This window comes from Neolamprologus multifasciatus, chromosome 7 (assembly GCF_963576455.1).
Source record: "Neolamprologus multifasciatus chromosome 7, fNeoMul1.2, whole genome shotgun sequence".
NCBI classification, from domain to species: Eukaryota; Metazoa; Chordata; class Actinopteri; order Cichliformes; family Cichlidae; genus Neolamprologus; species Neolamprologus multifasciatus.
Window position 1 is genome coordinate 49,194,825 of NC_140445.1, and position 18,088 is coordinate 49,212,912.

The 18,088-nt window shown below is 38.3% G+C and overlaps 1 protein-coding gene across 1 annotated transcript in view; it reads left to right on the forward strand.

Moving 5' to 3' along the window:
* The window catches only part of parvg (parvin, gamma), a 14,573-nt gene extending 5,289 nt beyond the window's left edge, over positions 1-9,284 (forward strand). The window contains 12 exon segments of the mRNA XM_085165664.1: positions 149-213; positions 756-858; positions 1,012-1,155; positions 2,459-2,574; positions 2,678-2,733; positions 2,819-2,850; positions 2,954-3,015; positions 4,830-4,898; positions 5,020-5,121; positions 6,051-6,123; positions 8,084-8,143; positions 8,146-9,284. Of these exon segments, the coding sequence (XP_085021790.1) occupies positions 149-213; positions 756-858; positions 1,012-1,155; positions 2,459-2,574; positions 2,678-2,733; positions 2,819-2,850; positions 2,954-3,015; positions 4,830-4,898; positions 5,020-5,121; positions 6,051-6,123; positions 8,084-8,143; positions 8,146-8,174 (911 nt within the window). The 3' untranslated portion in view covers positions 8,175-9,284.
* The last annotated feature ends 8,804 nt before the right edge of the window (positions 9,285-18,088 follow it).

The following is an 18,088-nucleotide window of genomic DNA, read 5'->3' on the forward strand; positions in this document are numbered from 1 at the left end:
TGTGAATAAGCAGCAAACATAGGGGTACTGCCAAAACATGTAAAACCTATCACTGAAATATTCAGAGCAGAAATTCTAAAGAGAGCTATCAGATGCACTTTGGGTGACGTAAGAGACTTGCACAGTTTTGTTTTCATGTCCATTACAGGGGAGAAGAGGAAACTCATACAACCAACATCTTTAAAAGACCCCAAACTTGAAAAGCTGAAGGAGGTAAGAAATGAATCCCTGCCTTGCACATGTCGGATTCGCTTTCTTCTATTTCACATTTACTGTAACATCAAACGCCCGTCCTGGACAGCCGCAGATCTGAGATTACCTTTGTGTCTTTAGTGGGCTGCATACAGGAATAAGGTGTGAGGATGGGTGAAATTTTAATGAGCATAATTATAAGAGAAGATGGGAGACAGATGTCACGGCGAGGAGCCAGCATAGTCTGCTGGATCAGAATTTTAAACATATTGTTGTAAAGAGGGCAGCGCTAATGTTTCACACAAATGAAAAATTTAAATAATTCTGACGTCTTATATGTAAACTTGAGAGGAAAACAAGTGAAATATAAGCTTTCTTTTAGATGAGTACTTGTATCTTGCATTATTATTATCATCTGTTTCGGGATCCAAAAACACAATCTTTAAAAACAGGGTCTCTTGCTGTTTTTTTTCTTCATCTGCAACACTGGCAAAGGAAAAATGTATGCAAGAAGATGAAAGCGGATAATTTCTCTGACCGTGTGATGAATTATATCTCGGTAGGCACTGGTTGATTGGATCAATAAGACTTTGAAACCCGAGCACATCGTTGTTCAGAGTCTGGAGGAGGATGTGTATGATGGACTGGTACTTCATCACCTGCTGTGTGAGATAATGAATATTTGATATTTCATTTAGTCATACTTTGATAGTGATTTGACTGAGAGGATGAAAAACAAACAGATATTATGTTAAAAAGCTGGAGGTTGTTGTCAGTCAGACCCTATAATGATACTCGGTTGTTTCTTGATTTCTTCAGCCAGGTTGGCCGACATGCATTTGAATGTGGAAGAGATAGCGCTGACCAGCACAGCTCAGATCCGCAAGCTGGAAATAATCATGGAGGAGCTGGACAAGAGACTGGGCACGCAGGACAGCAGTCAGATCAAATGGAACGTCAAACGTGAGTCATGCTGCTGACTGGGCTTCGCAAACAAAGCAACAAGTCAACAAATGTTCTCTTCTGGCAACCCTCTCATTTCAACAGGATTTGGTGCTATCACAAGGGTACCATGTAAGCTTACACCAACTGCGCGGGATTTTGGTGGAGATAAAATTTCCTGACATTATAGGGTTTCATTTTAATCACATGTCAGTGCTGGTTGCTTGGTTATGCAGAGAAATAACTTATAGACTTATAAACACTTTACCTAAAATGTTTTTTCTTGGGCTGACACAACATAACCTGGCAGGGCAGCTGTCAGATTCTTGACTACAATTATTTCACTTTCTTTCATTGCCTTCCTTTGCGTTTTGTTCAGGGTGAATCCAAATAGAAGACAGGGAAACATATCAAAAAAGACTAATCTGTGCGAATGCTAATTAAAAGTTAAACATGATTTGGTGATAGTCATGCCTACTGCTGTCAGCAGTGTGCAGTTTTATTCTAGAGATAACAATACTGAATCAAAATATGGTCACAAGCACAATGGCATTGCTTACGATCTGGAGTTGTGGAACCACCTTCCTGCCTTTTTAATTTCTCATCTGCAAGCAAAAAAGGTCCCTAAAGGTCCCATGTCTTGTTCTGTAGTACAACCCCAATTCAAACAAAGTTAGTGTACAGTCTAAAATGTAAATAAAAACCGAATCCAATGATTTGATGAACTGAGAAAATGTTAAGAAAAAATAAGGTCATTTTGAATTTGATGGCAGCAGCTGAGCTAACAGTTTTCATAAAAGAGTAAATTGTCTCATGTTAAACATCGGATTTATTCTGAATAAAATATCAGTTTATGGGATTTGCAGCTTGTTGCTCTTATTTTTTTAAAAAAAATCTAAAAATAGGGCTGTAGATGCATCACCAGTTGAAGGCTTTTAATGTTAGGCAACAGGAGTAATAATAAGGATAATATATTACCAAGAAGGTCAATATAATATGGTAATATTGTCTAACAGGGCCATCGTGGAGTTGTTCTTAATGGGAGTGCTCCGATCATTAGCTGTGGAGAAAGCTTTACTTACAGAGTGAAGACATAAATAGATAAAACTAAATGCTATTGTTTAGATTTGCTGAAAATTGGATTGATATTGAAAATAGCTGCTGGTGAGTACTCAATGGTAAGTAGGTTATGGGGCCAAGTTTTAGTTTCTTATTTATCAAAAACACTCGTGCCCTGCTTTGTGTGCATACTTAGCAGAGAGTTTGATCACATCGGCCGATTTTCCTTTTGTGTGTGTCTGGTCCTCTGCTGTTTACCTGTCAGTCATCCACAACAAGGACCTTCTGGCCACCCTTCATCTGCTTGTTGCCATGGTGAGATGTTTCCAGCCTGAATTGGATTTGCCGTCTGATGTGAAGATTGAAGTTGTAGTCGTAGAAGTAAGTTGTTCTTGTCAAACTTTGGCACTTTTTCTTTTGCTCCAGGATGGTTTCAAACACACTTTGTGTAATTGTTGCTCATTGTGGTGTGCTGTACACCCAGGTCAGCAAAAGTGGAATCAAATCAGATGTGCAAGTGGAAATCTTAACAGAGGGAAGGTGAGGTGCTTACTGCCTTGTGTGATCCTGTAAATGTGAAGAAAAACTCACCTCATATATATATAAATCCTTTTTGCCTTTTCAGCAGCGACACAGACTCCCTCAGCAATACTGAAAGTGAGTGAGAGTGGTCAGAGGTTGAGCTGATGTGACATCTTGAATGACATCCAAAAAGCATTACAGCCTACTAACACATTTTTTTGGCTGACTGGTCACCCAGGGGAAGATCCCATCGAGCAACTGCTGAAGCTTGAGGCTCACAAGGTCAACACAGTGAAAAAGGTATAACAAGGACACCAGAAAAAGTAAAGAAGTGCCGAGATTTTTTAAAGGTGTTGACTTTCTCATCTCTAGAGAGAGAGGAACTCCAGTGGTGTTAACACAAATGATAAATGTCACGCTGTGTGTTCTGAACCTTCAATACATGCCAGATGAACAGAGCTGGCTGGTGAAGGATGGGACTTTCACATTAGATTTCAATCTTAATCTAATGTGCTTCTAAGGCTTTTTGGCCTTCTTGCAAAAGATAATTTTCAAATACTGTTGAGCATGATCTTTAAAAAAAAAAATCAAATAATTTTCACAGACTGCATGTAAAAAATGGAAGTAGCTACCATGACAACACTCATGGGTAGGGATGGGTACCGGTATCCGGTGCCATCATGGCACCGGTTCTGACATAAACGGTAGTAACCAGACCAAAAAGCAGCGCACATTTCGGTGCTTTTTTTTCCTGAGCTGTGATACACTTTAGATTCTAGCCAATCATTTTACGTTTCCGAGGATAGTAGGCGGGTCCAGGTACGTAGTTCTTTTAGAGCAGAGCTACAGATTAAAAATGCCTAAGGCAAAGCGGTCAAAACTCTGGCTGTACTTCACAGCAAAATATGCAAACTCAGCAGCCTGCAACAAGTGCTTTAAGCTGATACTGTGATACTGTCAAAGGAAGTAACACCTCAAATCCGATGAAACACCTGGCGACGCATAGCGTTTTTTTAAAAGCCGAGAAATGCACCGTATTTGATAGCTTTCTGCGAGACCTCACACCGAGCACATCTACTGCGGGTGTGGTGCCTGTTATCGGACCCGGAGTTAGCAACATCCCCCCAAAAACCTGAAGAGGAGCGTCCTGGCCCCTAGCCCTGCCAGTGTAGCAGAAATGATGACGGATGATAATGGCAGCAGCAGCAGCTTCTCTGCGTGAGTAGCTTAATGTTGTTCGTGTGTAATTTACATTGAGTAGGCTAACCACGTTATTACATTAATGCATGTAAGGTGAACTAGCAAACATCATCATAGCTACATGCGGCTGTCTTCTTGTTTGATGGCAGATATTCCCTTCACCCTGGCCAAAAAAGGCTAAAATGACCAAAGAAAAAGTGGAAAACAGCTAAACATGAGAGGTTTTTGGACAAAGTTTATGTTTTTTCCATTGTTTAAGCACTGCTTCCAGCCAGGAGTGATACCATATACGCCCCATAACTGCAGAAAAGGCTAACATTGTTACCTTTTTACAAAAGAACAGCTGAACATGAGAGTTTTTTGGACCAATTTTGTGTTCCCCATTCTTTAAGCACCGGTTTAAGCACCGTTTAAGCACCGGCACGTTTCAAAAGTACTGGTTTGGCACCGGTATAGGATAAAACCTAAACGATACCCATCCCTACTCATGGGTTAGTGAAATCCTGTTTTGAAGACTCAATTTTAGGATTTTGGAGCCAGAAGTTCCAATATTTTACTAAGATAGATAACTAAATGCCTGAACACAAACTAAATGCAAGAGTTGTGAGAACACTTGAAATACAGGACAACAAAGTCTGAAATGAGCTATAGGCTGACACAAAGCAGCTCACAGAGAGAAAGAGACAAAAACAACCCCTCATATTTTAAAAGTGCAGTCGTTTTTTGCTGGCTGACTAATACTTTCCTTGATTTCGAGTGAGCTACACGAGGTGCAGAATGGACAAGTTTAGATGTCTTACTTTAAGAGTCTGATATATTAACCTTTCCAACTAATGCTTTGGGTTTCGATGAAGACACCCTAAATTGTCAAGTTGCATTTCAAACTGCACAGATTTATAATTTCTCTGTTGTAGGCCCTGGTACACTTTGTCAACCAGCATATATCATCTCTGGGTCTGCAGGTGATAGATATGGACAAACAGGTATACACCAACAGCTGGAAACCTTCTACTGCTTACAGGCTTTCTTCTGATAAAAATAGACCCAGTGATTACTTCCCTTATCACTTTCAATGTTCCAATGCTCTGTGGGTTTGCTGTCCAGTTTGCTGATGGTGTGATTCTGCTGCTGCTGATCGGACAGTTGGAGGGTTTTTTCATCCCGCTCTTTGACTTCAACCTGACCCCTGTCAGTGACTCTGAGATGGTAAAGTATAGATTCACATATATGGATTCATGCCACATTCAAAGCTTTATTTACTCAAAATTTTGTTCAAACGTATTTTATTTTTGGTGCAGTGTACGCATTCACACAAATTCCTTCCTCCTATTCAGTTCACAAGTGTTAGGAATGAAGTACACTTTTTCATCTGATCATCTGATTTGAAGTAATCTAATCTAATTCCCAGCCAATCACTTGGATACAGTACTAAAACATGATCCAGAATAGTGCCCATTAAAAGATATGATATGATCAAATAAATATTATACGGTCCCCATAATAAAAGTTGTTGTTGTTGTCCCTGTGCCTCCGTGGGTTTCCTTCAGTTTGCTCCTAGGTATGTTTAAAGACATAAATGTCAGGTTATTTGGTGATTCTGAATTAGCTGTAGTTGGTGTGAATGGTTGTCTGTTTCTCTGTGCTGGTCTTGTGATAGACCACTAACATTTCCACGGTTGTATAATACTCCAGGGCATACTGTGTGTTTGCCAGATGTTAGCTGGGACAGGCTCCAGCCCTCCCATGCCCCTAGTTGGGAAAGCATTTAAGAAAATAGATGTATGATTTTAAAAGTAATTAGTAGCTATAGCTGTTACTATGCGATAAAAGCACCAGAGTACAAAAGGCTTGTAGTATATTATCATAGTGGAATAAAATATACAAGTATTATAAAATGGAAATCTTCAAATTTAAAGTTAAAGCACTTCATAGTTGTAAGTTCAGCACTAAAGTACAGTTTATTCAATAAATATCTTTACTGTTGTTACAGAGTCAACTTTTTTACCAATATAGCTTAGAATATAGAATAGCTTTTGTTGTATGTGATATAGTCTTACAATAAGTGTAGTTCATAGCTGAATTTTATGTATTTTCTCATTTGAAATTGTTTTTGTTGTTTTTTCAAAAAATTCTAGCTTCATAATGTCACCTTGGCCTTGGACCTCCTTAAGGATACAGGCTTTCAGCTCTCCAATGTTGACCCACAAGGTGAGACAAATCCACTTTGTTCACACATAACACACTCAGAACTTGTTCATGACTGTTTTACTGAGATTGAAATGCCAGGCACAGATGATGAGGAAGAAAAAAGGCCTGCAGATAAAATGATCGTTACCTTAAAAAAATGAAATCCTACAGCGCTCCAAGACACCAATGTCAAACTAATTCGGTGATGATGCCCTTTATCAGGAGAATTTATCTGGATGACGGAAAAAATGCTAAAATGTGTTTGCATGTCATGCAAGGAAGGGGATTGCTGAATTAATGTGCTCTACACCGTGGAGTGAGAGTTTGAGAGTGTTTTGAAGAGGGAGATGGAATAGCGTGCTGAATATGAATGAGCGCTGCTCGTGCCATGATGAGTATCACTATAGATGATTAGACACAGAGATTGATCCTTACTGTTACTAGGCTATATCAATGTGCGGGTGTTTATCTGAATGAATTTGTGTTATCTGTCTTAGTGAAGACTGCTGCTAATATTTCACATGGAAAAGAGACAGTTGAAGTGGTTTGGGTATCCGAAGGGCCAACTAATCAAGGTGGTTCAGGCATATCCTATCAGGAAAGGGCCTCAGAGCGAAGCTAGGGCAAGCCGAAGGCATTACATCTCTTAGGCAGCATGTGAACACCTTGGTGTCCCCCCATCTGGATGAGTTGGAGGAGGAGGCTGGGGGAGACGGGACCTCTGGGCTTCTCTGCTTAAACTGCAACCCAGACCCAGATAAGCAGCAGAAAATGGATGGATTAATGGCAGCTTTAGTGAATTTTACAGTGTGTAATCAACTGTATTCAATATTTACAAACATAATTTTTGTCAATATTAGATCAAGAACCAGATCAAGGTTTTGTATGTTTAAGTTAGTGTTTTATTATAAGAAAATATCATGTTTGTGTGTTTGGGGGCTGTTTTTAATGGTGTAGGCTTGCTGTTGTAAGCCCCATCCACATAAAAAGAATTTGCCAAACGCCAATTGCACGTACAGCCAATCACTGCTTGCTTGTGACGTTGCTGTAGGTAGCCCTCATGGATGTTATGTTCTTTAGCATGCAAGATGCCTACTTTCTTTGACATATACTCATGATCTCTAATGGCCACATGTACACATAAAAAGGTTCAAATTCTAGGAAGTCATAAAGCTACAGCATTCGTTTTTGTTTATAAGTTTAAAGCATACATCTGTGGTGGGTTCATGTGTATGACTACATCGTATGCCACCAGCAACGCTTATGTGTGTGTTTGGGTAATTTCCTTCGGTCACATAGACTACATCATTCCATAAGGCGGAGAGTGAAATCGAGCAGGTGACCGGGTGAGTTACTGACTCCTCTAAGTGTGGGAATCAATCGGTGGCAAACAGATTCACTCCACTTCCCTGCAGATGCGCTATTGACAGGAGGAACTTCCCTCTAAACTTGAATCTTCCTCTCTTTAGATCGCTAAAGCTGTCCCACCATATTGCTTCCCAGCCACAGAGCCTGTAATTGTAAAATAAATCCTCGACACGATAACTGTTAATGTAAGGACTAGCACAATTAATCTGTGCCAGGAGCGAGTGGGTAATTTAATTCATTTTTAGTGTCTTTTTAATTAACGGCATAATTGCAGCCACTGAATGAGGAATCCCAGCTCTCAGGGCCTAAAATGAGAGCATGCTGCGTGAATTAATTAGGTTAGCCAATGGTGAAGTCGATCTTTCTGTCACATTCATTCAGTCAGAGCATCTCACAACAGAGAGCAATTTTGTAGGGATCTTATCTCACCAAGGACATATTGATTAAGTTTCCATCTAATGTTTTTTTTTGCCCTCCTGATCTATGACCTCTTAGGATGGATTGTGAGAGTAGCTATTAGCTAATGCTGGTAAAAAGCGTCCGCTTATTCTTATCGCCTCAATGGCTTAAGGATGCTGCATGTGGATCATGTCTCCTCTGAATATTGTGACAGATATTGTCTCTCTGGACACCACTGCAACCTTGAAAGTCCTCTACGCTCTTTTCAACAAGCACAAAGGGAAATGAGAGAGGACATCGTGTGAAGACGAGTGGCGCAGCGGGAAATACAGAAACGACCAAGTAGTGCGTTTAGCCAATTACTAAAAGGTGATTCTGCAGTTTTGAGAAGTTTGGCCGACGCTGTTTCCAGGCTGAATTAAAGGATTAAAGTTATGTTCTGTAAAGTGAAGTGAAATGGTGGTTGGAGGATCTTTAGTTTGTGTATTATGATGTAGACTATGTGGCTTAAAATATGTGGATCGCGACAGCCGAAAGAGGGTTTGAATAAAAATCATTCAGAATTACGTTTGAATGACTCAAAGTCAAAAGCTCCACAATCATTATAATTTTATTTGTTGCAAGTTAAATAACTTGTTGAAGCAGGATTACAGCCTTACAAATGTATTTTTAATGTCACTGTGTCTTTAAGAAAAATATCCTGTATGTGAACATTTTTATCTCCATAAAGCTTAAAGAGCGCTACCAAAAACTGGAGGATTAGAGCTTCAGATACGAGTACTAATACAGCAAAATGCTTAAGCAAATGAAAATGAGAAATATTAAGATGTTGATGTTTATGCCTAAGCTGATGCAAGTCATTTGATGCAAACAAAATGTCAGTGTACTGTCTTTTTAAAATAAGATCCAAAATTGTAACGGCACCAATAAAAGTCCAACAAGCCATTGACAGTCAAACAAGCTTTTAATAAACCTCAGGTTCTCGTTTCCTGTGCCAACGTGTAAAAAATACGTATAAAAGTGTGCCAACTCAATATGTCTTGACTACGCTATTGATTTCTTTACAACTTGTTTCATCATCTGTGTGCGTATTTGGTTGTTTTTAACTCTCATATTTTAGAAAATATAAGCTATAAAGATATTATTGGTTACAATGTATTTATAGCTTATAGCCTTCACTGTTATATATTACGTGCTGTAGCTGAAGCTGTAAGACCCAGTTTCTGATAATGTATAATGATTACCATTTCAACAAAGGAAGCTAAACCTCACACTTCTGTGTTTGCGTATGAGCACAGCACATTTAAATATAGCACCGTTAAATCTGTCACCTGTTTACATCATACTGACAGTACAAGGATCAATAAACATTAATTGACAGCATAAATCTACTGCATAGAAGTTTTATTTTGGCTCACTGGTCACATTTGGTTTACTCTTGCCTAGCCCTTGTTTACCTCTTCTCTTCTTTTTTCAGTACATTTCCGCTTCAGACTAACAGTGTTGGAAAATGAGACTTTTCATTCTTTGTACACCACACCCCTGGCTTTGGCTGTCATTTCTCAATAAACAATGTGGATTTCTCTCTGCTTCTTTATGTGCTGCTCCTGACAGTCTGTGACCTCTTTTTTCCCCCCCATCCTTTTATCCACTGAATTGTTCACAATTCAATGTCGTGCAAATGTGGAGAGGGTGCAGCATGCAGTGACAGATAAAAGACGTGGTTATTACAAAAACGCATTTTTGTAAATTATGCGTCGAATTAGAGCGAGCTGGAACTGCGAAAATGCACTCAGTGATCTCCTATTTACAAAGAAGTATCATTTTTAATTTCAATTAAATCAAATATATTCAAACCATTGGTGTTTTTCTCATAGAAAAGTTTGTATCTAACTGGTTCTGTGTTTAAATAACACCTGCCGCTTTCGTTAGGAGTTGTGGTTTTAGTTTGTCTAACGTGTCTGTAGTGTACATAGTAGTATACGTGTCTTTGTTTGTGTTTTGAGGTTAAAGTATGAAATAGCTGTGACACTGAGCAGTATCAACAATCACGTTCACACAGCTCCGTCTCTCTGATGTACTTGCAGATCTCGTTGTTGACATTTGGGATGCCAGTTTGTTTTCAACATAGTGATGGAAAATACTCCTAATTCACATTTTATTTCCACTGACATTTCGAAAAGCTCGCATAAAATTTGCTTGGCAGTCACACGCAAATATACGAGCTGCTGTATAGCTACAGGCACCGGAGGCAGTGATAGAAAGAGACATTGAGGAGTGAGTCGGTGCTGTTCATCATTTATAGTGAAATGTTTATGTATTGTATATCTATGAATCCAAATTGCTTATCTTTTATAAATCAGTACAAACAGCCTCCTAATTCTGAGTCACTGTAAATTGAATTTGTTTGTTAAAAAATAGACTGCGTATTCATTTACGAGAGGAATAAACTTAGGGTTCATTCAATTTGTTTGTTTTTTCTAAGTTTGTTCATTTTAATGATTCCCGGGGCAAATTTATACAAACTGGGAAAGCCTTGCAAATATCTAAGTCCTGCCTTGTCCACTATTGTCGACTTACATATCGTAGATATCTGCATCCTACTGTGAAGTGGCATTCAATATGACTTACAGCAAAGATAAAAGAAACTCTTCGTCCTTGATGCTTCATTACTGTCTGCTTGGCAATTTTAACCTGCAACACTTTCACATCATCCTCTGTGTGTAAGTTGTAACAAATTAGTATCTGGACGTTCACTAAATGTTGTGTTGTTGTCAGCAGGAGGAATCTGAAGCTCAGGGATTTTCTAATCAAGCTTAGTTATAGTAAGTTGGAGCATTACATCAGTAAAAACTACAAAACCAACACGTATATTATTGTTTTGATCGAATTTCCTGACTGAAAGGTGGTGAATGGGCTGTTTTTGCTTATGTAAATGTTCCCAATATGAGACTTTAAATGATGTACAATGAACCATGGAAATATACATAAACTAAGAGCTATTGCTTAATGATTTAATCAGTATAAAGTATAGAGTGTATCCTAAGTAGCAATATAACAGATATGGCTCAGATATCATTGTCAGCATGCTCTCCTTATGTGAAGATAGACCCCCTGGTTTATTCTGATATTATAAGTATATATAATATAAACTATAAACACCATTTTTAAGTATTCCATTTAGTGTCTTGTTATGAGGTTTTAGTTGCATGAATGCAACACAGTATTAGGTAAGAAGGTAACAATAAAGTACTTACAGTTCCTAGAATATTACATGCACTGTACTATTACCAGTAGGAATTTTAGTTGGATGCATCCAACTTGTCATCCTGCCATCCACATATGTTGGCTTGCTGATAGAATTGGGGTTGGTGGGCTTCCCCTGTTAGCAAAATAACGAATCAGCTCCTGGATATATGGGGAAGAACATTAACATCACAATTAGGATGCTGTCTAAACTGTGGCAGTTTCCTGCTGTGTCAAGCTTAAAACCTTACAGCTCTCATAGCTGCAAATGAGGTGGCGGTGGTGGGTGGGGGGGATTAATCATTTGATTTCATTGTATTGCACTATAAAGAACAGCGCCCACTGGCATAACATTGTTATTTCAGTACATTGCTGCACTGCATAAATGATGGACAAGTTTCTCATTATTTGAAGGTGCGTACCCATTCCGAGTAACACAAAATAAATAGATGCATCCTGGTATTGATGAGTATCTTTTTATTTTTAGTTTTCAGTAACCCCTCTCCCCCAAAAATGTTTGTTACATTCATGTACTGCTTCAGAGTAGTTAGCATTTTCTAACTGTGAATCATAGTGTTACATACAGTATTTACTTTAGCATTTTCCTCCTCCCTTAACCATTTCTTCTCTCTTTCTTAGATACGCAGGGTGACATATATTATGAGACACTCTCTTTCTCCCAGCAATCATATATATGATTGCTGGGAGAAAGAGAGTGTCTCTCTCTCATGGACTGAGTAGTTTTCCAGTCCCCAGCTTCTTTATGAGGATTTATTTATTTATTTATTTTCCTTTTTGGTCTGTTTTTTTCACTGCTTTGTTTGTTGGTTTAATTTTCTTGCCTCATTAGTTCAAGGAAGTACTGATTCCTGCGGGACATTGCCTGCCTGGCCCAGACTGACTTTCTTTCTTTCTTTTTGTTTCTTTTTTGTCAGATTTCCAGCTTTTTATATTTATTTAATTTTCTGTGTCAATGAAACAACTCTTGCTGGTAAACTGAAACTGTGATGCTGTGTCCTCTTTCTGCGATGCGGTCAGCGATTCAAGTTGATCTTTTGTTTTTCTTGGTTGTGAACAGAACACGAAATAGTGAAAATATGTTTTCTCTGAACTATAGTATTGTTTCCTGGTACTGACACGGTAAGTAGTAGAGTAAGTTGAGTAGTTATTACAAAACTACTCAGTTCTCTTTTACTCTAAACGGTTCTAACTTTTCTTGTTCCCCATTCTTTTTTTTTACCCGTAGGAACTGGCGAGCCTTTAATTCTTACATGAGTCATACAACAGCTGCATATTAAACAGGTCTGCAGTGCATTGCATTACTTTTTAGTCCACAGTGGCAGATGCTTTTAGAAGAAACATTGCCATCTAATGAGATTTGTATATGTAAGTAACTAATTAATACAGCAGTTCTTTTACAAAGAACATCCAATCAGCTTGAAGAGAGAGGGCTTGCTTCAGACAGAGGCTAAACTGAACAGCCGGACAAAAGTATAAGATAAAGATTATTTTAAAGTTTGAATCATGCAAAAATAGTCATGTAGAGTCCAAGAATACAAGTATGGATTTGGAAATACTAGGTCTGTTTTAAAAAGTCACTTTTTGAATTTGCCCTTGTTTGCCCTTTTTGGTTTCTTTACCAGGCTATTGTGATGATTGTTGTGACACAAACAACCTGAGTGAAAGTCGGAGAGGATTAATATGTTTTAGCCACTGTATGCATATAAGCGAAAGGCCACAGCTTAGTCTGACATCAGTTTCTAATCCATCCGAACAAACAAGGATAAATTCTAGGATCAACGTCAAGGGGATTAAACCTGTTCTGATCCAACAACAGGGCCTTTTTCTTCCATTAGGACAGCGCATCATATATATAATGTGAAATAATGGGAAATAGAAATACATGATTTATACCCCCTGAGTTAGGTGAGGGGTAAGAATATTGTAGAAATCATTTAATGCTGTTTTTTAAACTGCTGAGACATATTACTGCCTGGAGTCACCACAGCGGAAGATTTCTAATAAAATGATCGTGAAGAAAACAAATGCCATCTCCATGCCTAGAAACCCTGGAGACGAATAGTTGTCGCGGTCCATCCAAAATGTTGACAGGAAACATGAGTAATATCTGCCTCCCTTGTCACATTGAACAGATGCATCTCTCCCTGCATGAATAGGGGAACAGAGCCAACAAAGCAGAGTCAGTTTTTTCAGAAAAAAAATATAACGGTTGTTATTCTCCTGTTGTTACATATATTTATGTATGTTTATGTTGGCTAAGGAAGAGGCGGCAGCTTTCTGGAGAGGTGTGTATGGCTCAAAAATAAAGACATTGGAGACTCCCAAGATTGCAACCTTGTTAATGTGGCCATATGGTATTTCTTTAATAGGCTAAAACACATGATGATAGAAATAAACAGTCAAACAATGCCTGAGCATTTTCTTCTTAAAACAAGGAGTTTGTTATGAACTCAAAATACATATTCTGATATTCTGAGAGTCAGAGTGTCATATGTTATATAAAAGGAATGGAGACAAATTGTCAGAGCTGACAATAAGAAAAAAGGTATGTCAGCATCGCATATTTTAATACTGTGGAGAGTAGAGTGTGTATGCATATACAATATTTATATATCTTTGTGTATGTATACAAAAGTACAACAAAGGTGACAAAAATAAACTAGCAAACTCAGAACACCAAAAAAACAAAAAAAATGCAGAGATACAAGCAAAGAAACACGGAGTGAAAACACAAGGGGGCGTGTGATAATAAAGAACAACTAAACTTTAGGGCAGGCCATCACTGTGATATTAATTATATAATAATAAAGGGAAAAGTACAAGATAAACCTCTGCTCATCCATCCCTCCATCCTTTTCCTGTTTATTTCAGTGGCTGGAGCCCATCCCAGCCGATGGGTTAGAGACCTGTACACCATGAACAGGTCCCACAGCGCTACCACACAGAAAAAAACACACTCTCACATGCACACGTATGGACCATTTATAATCACAGATTACCCTGCATGCCTTTAAGCCTCAAATTATGACAATGGGTTAAAAGAGACCTTTTCATAATGTTGGCCATAAAGGCTTTTTAGAAATGTGTCCCCACCAGGGCATAAATAGCATTGTTGGCTACTGACACCTGTGTGCTAAGAGCATATATCTTAACAAAGAGAGAAAGATACCTTTTTTATGTTAATTTAACCTCTTTATCGTGCTGAAAATATTTAATTTAGTACTGATATTTTACAGTACAAACAAACTTTTACCCAGGCAGGGCATGTACAGCATGTAGTCAATGCGATAATAGTTGTAATTAAAAATCTGTTGTCCTATTTCTCGCAGCAGGTTAGACAAAAACAGGCTTTTCATTCGTGGCAGACTACTGTCAAAAATAAAAGCCGGGTTGCATTTAAAGGTTTTGTTAAACTGAAAGATGATAGCAAGACTATTATCAAAGATCTACTTTCCAACTGAACTCAAGCAGCCAAACTGTCCGACGTGAATCAAGGTTGAGTGTCAGCGAGAGGCGAGCAGAGGAACAAAAGAACCCTTTAGCTGTCAGCCTTTGTTTCCAGAGTAATTTCAAGTGATGTAGAGCTGGAGGAGCTTAAATTGGAGAGAGGTCTAAGGCCAGCTCTTATGTTGTTTTGGTTGAACTGCTGAGAGCCCAGCTTCACACTAAGTCACAGGACTCTTCTGAGTGCCAGTTAAAACATCTTCTACGTCCCGCGATTTCAGTTTCTCCACACATACACAGTCTTCAACACTGTTATAAGATAACAAGCACTACATGTGTGCCACTACAGTCAAGAATCTTTTAAGGATGAATACATTTTAAAAACAATCATTGTAGAGCTGGAGGCAGCTGAAGAGGTGTGCGTGAAAATTACAGGAGGAAATTACTGTTCGGTAGTTTCAATAAAAACAAGAGCCCTGTGGTTTTCTAAGTGCATGTCTTTTTAAAATGAGTAATGCAATCATCCACTTACTTAAAAAAAAGGTGTTAGTTTATGATCAGGTTTTATGCATTTTATAACATGTTTTTTAAAAGTTATTGCAAAAGCAAAGTGTTGTCCCTGTTTCTCATCTTCAAATATTTCATAAAATTCAGGCCATCCTCACAGCGGGCTGCTCTATTAAAATCGGTGGCAACTTGAATTTTCCCCCCAAAAAGCAGAACACATTATTTTCTCCCAAGAGTGATCTTCTTGTTTTGCTGAAAGTAAATTGGACTGAATATCTACACTTCCTATTTGGTGCCTGTGACTGTATAATGAAAACTGATTTAAATAAAGTTTTGTTTACCCTCATTTTTTATGCTCCAAAACCACTGATTCTCTTGGGGTAAACTTGTCCTCTGAATCTGACCTGTCCTCATTATTTATAGTGAGCTGGGGATTTAGCAGCTAATACCAAACACGGATATCTTTTCAAGTGGGAGGTCAAAGAGGGACAGAGAGACACACAAGACATCACAGAAAATCTACAGGGAAAAGAACTAGTAGTGAAAATCAAATCCTTACAACTTTTCATTTCTTCTTTTTTCATATCACATAATTTGCATAATTAAAGCAAACTTTACCAAAAGTAATAGACTATATAGCAAGTATGCTTATTTTGAACCTGTAAGATAAAATGTGACTTCTTTACAGGTTTGTCCTCATCTCAACCATCAGTCGGCTAGTCAGCAGGCTCGGTATAAAATCCAAAATGCATTGGAAATTAATGTTTAGGTATTCATGATATAGCTTAGAGTTAATCAAATAAAATTCCCTGCAAATCCATTCACTTAGTGGGTACCAGATTGGGCCGCTGCCATCTGACTTCACAACTGACTAAAATGAAACTCCTGTTAAGTGTCCTCTGTTAGATTGAGATATTGTGACTGTGGAGGCCATTTACAGTGAAATCACTGTCATGCTCAAGAAAGCAGTTTGAGATCGTTTAACCTTTGTGACTTTTAAAGCTGGGTCCACTCTGGTCATAAAGGGATGGACATGGGTCAGCAACAAAACCTGGGTACATTATGGTGTTTAAATGATGGTCAGATGGTCAGACTTCAAATGTTACAGGACAAATCGGGACTCATCAGACAAGGCACCATTTTTCCAATTCTGGTGAGCCTGTGCAAACTGCAACCCGTTTCCTGTTCTTGTCTGGTGGGAGTGGACTCGGCATGGTCTTCTTCTGCTGTAGCCCATCTGCTTCAAGGTTTGAGACGCTGTGTTTTCCGAGCACTTCTGCATACTTTGCATTGTTTTGAGTAGTTATTTTTGTTACTGTGGTACTGATTTTTCCCTGTTATCTCAAAGCAGTCTGGACATTCTTCTCTGAACTCCGGCATCGGCAAGGTATTTTTGTCCGTGGTACTGCCCCTCATTAGATAATTTACATTTCCTGACCATTCTCCTCAGTGGGAAAATCCCAGCAGATCAGTATTTTCTAAATGCCCAGACCGTCTCATTTATCACCAACAACAATAACCTATTAAATCCTCATTCTGCCCTATTCTGTTCACCATGGCTACACTGAGTTTCAAAGCTGCAGTTGGCTGATTACACATTTATGTTAATAACCTCAAAGGTGCTCAAAGCTGCTAGCCAATACTTGTTCCTTCGAATGTCATTGTCTTTTTTAATTTTGTTATTTCTTTTAAATAGCTATTTCTTACAATTTCTTTTGATTTGTTGCTTTATTCACAAAGGCAAGATGTCTCTTGTGTGCGTAGATAAACTATGTGTTGGCACTGTTTAGTTTCTGTGCTTGGGATTATCAATAAACTAGGAGACTTTTTTATTTTTCTGTCAGATCTATTTGATGTATTTTGGTGCCTAGTGACTTTCTCTTTTTTGTGTTTTTTTTTTTTCCTTTATTGCTGCTCCACCATCTGTGGTACCATATGATATTAATTGTAAATCAAGTTCTTGAAGTGAAGGCTGACTGTGACAGTATGTTTTTTTAATGGTTGATGTTTGGCTGTTGCACTTTAATTCATGCTGTTAATTTTTATAGTGCTCAAATTCCAGCGCTTGGATTTGAGTATTGGATCCTGTGCACACTTGCTTTTGTTTTCAGGGCTCACTGGCAGTGAATCGTTGCAGTAGGTTTTGTTGTTGCTTTTGTGATGTATGAATGGCTGGATACAGGTTATTTGCACAATTGTATGAGTGTAAAATTGGATTCACGGAGATCTGGGTAAGGTTTTTGTCACAGACTGTCACATTTTTATTTCATATTTCCTTTATAGCAACATATCAGTACATCTTTACAGCGGAGAATCAATTTCACAGTATCATCGCTCTTACTATCAATGTGTACTGCTATTGACATCATCAAGTGTCTTACATTGCTGCTGCAGATCTTGTTGCTACTGGTGTTTAGGTTTAGCCATGTCAGTTTTGGGTGGATTCACTTAATTACTGTCACTTCTGATTTCATAGCTATGTTAACATTGCTGTATGCCTTCCAAGAGTGGTGAGGTAATCCAAATAGATGTGTATTTGTTAACATAATGAACATGTTCTGTGCAGGGTCACTGGGTGAGATCTCATTTAGTGACATCATTTAAAACATAACAAAATAACATAAAAAACCACAGGCTGTCAAAATAATAATAAAAAAAACCTTTAAAAGCAAATAAAAATCTGAACTTGACTGCTACTAATGCAGAAGACTGAGTTTGTGTTAGTCAAAAGGGATTAGCCTCGTTACTCCATAGTTACAATTTAGTCTCAATCAAACTTTTGACTGTTAGTCCAGCAAAATTGTTTTGGTTAATGAATTCTTCTAGGATATCTCGATTAAATGGCTCTCTCTAGGTCATGGCTATCGGTCAGCATCTAACTCTGAGGAAACATTATACAGTAGATTCACCAAAAATCTGAAAAGATGAGCTTTTAGAGATGGATGGATGTACACCAGTGCATGTCTGTGACATTTCATTTTCCAGCTAGGGGTTGGCTTGT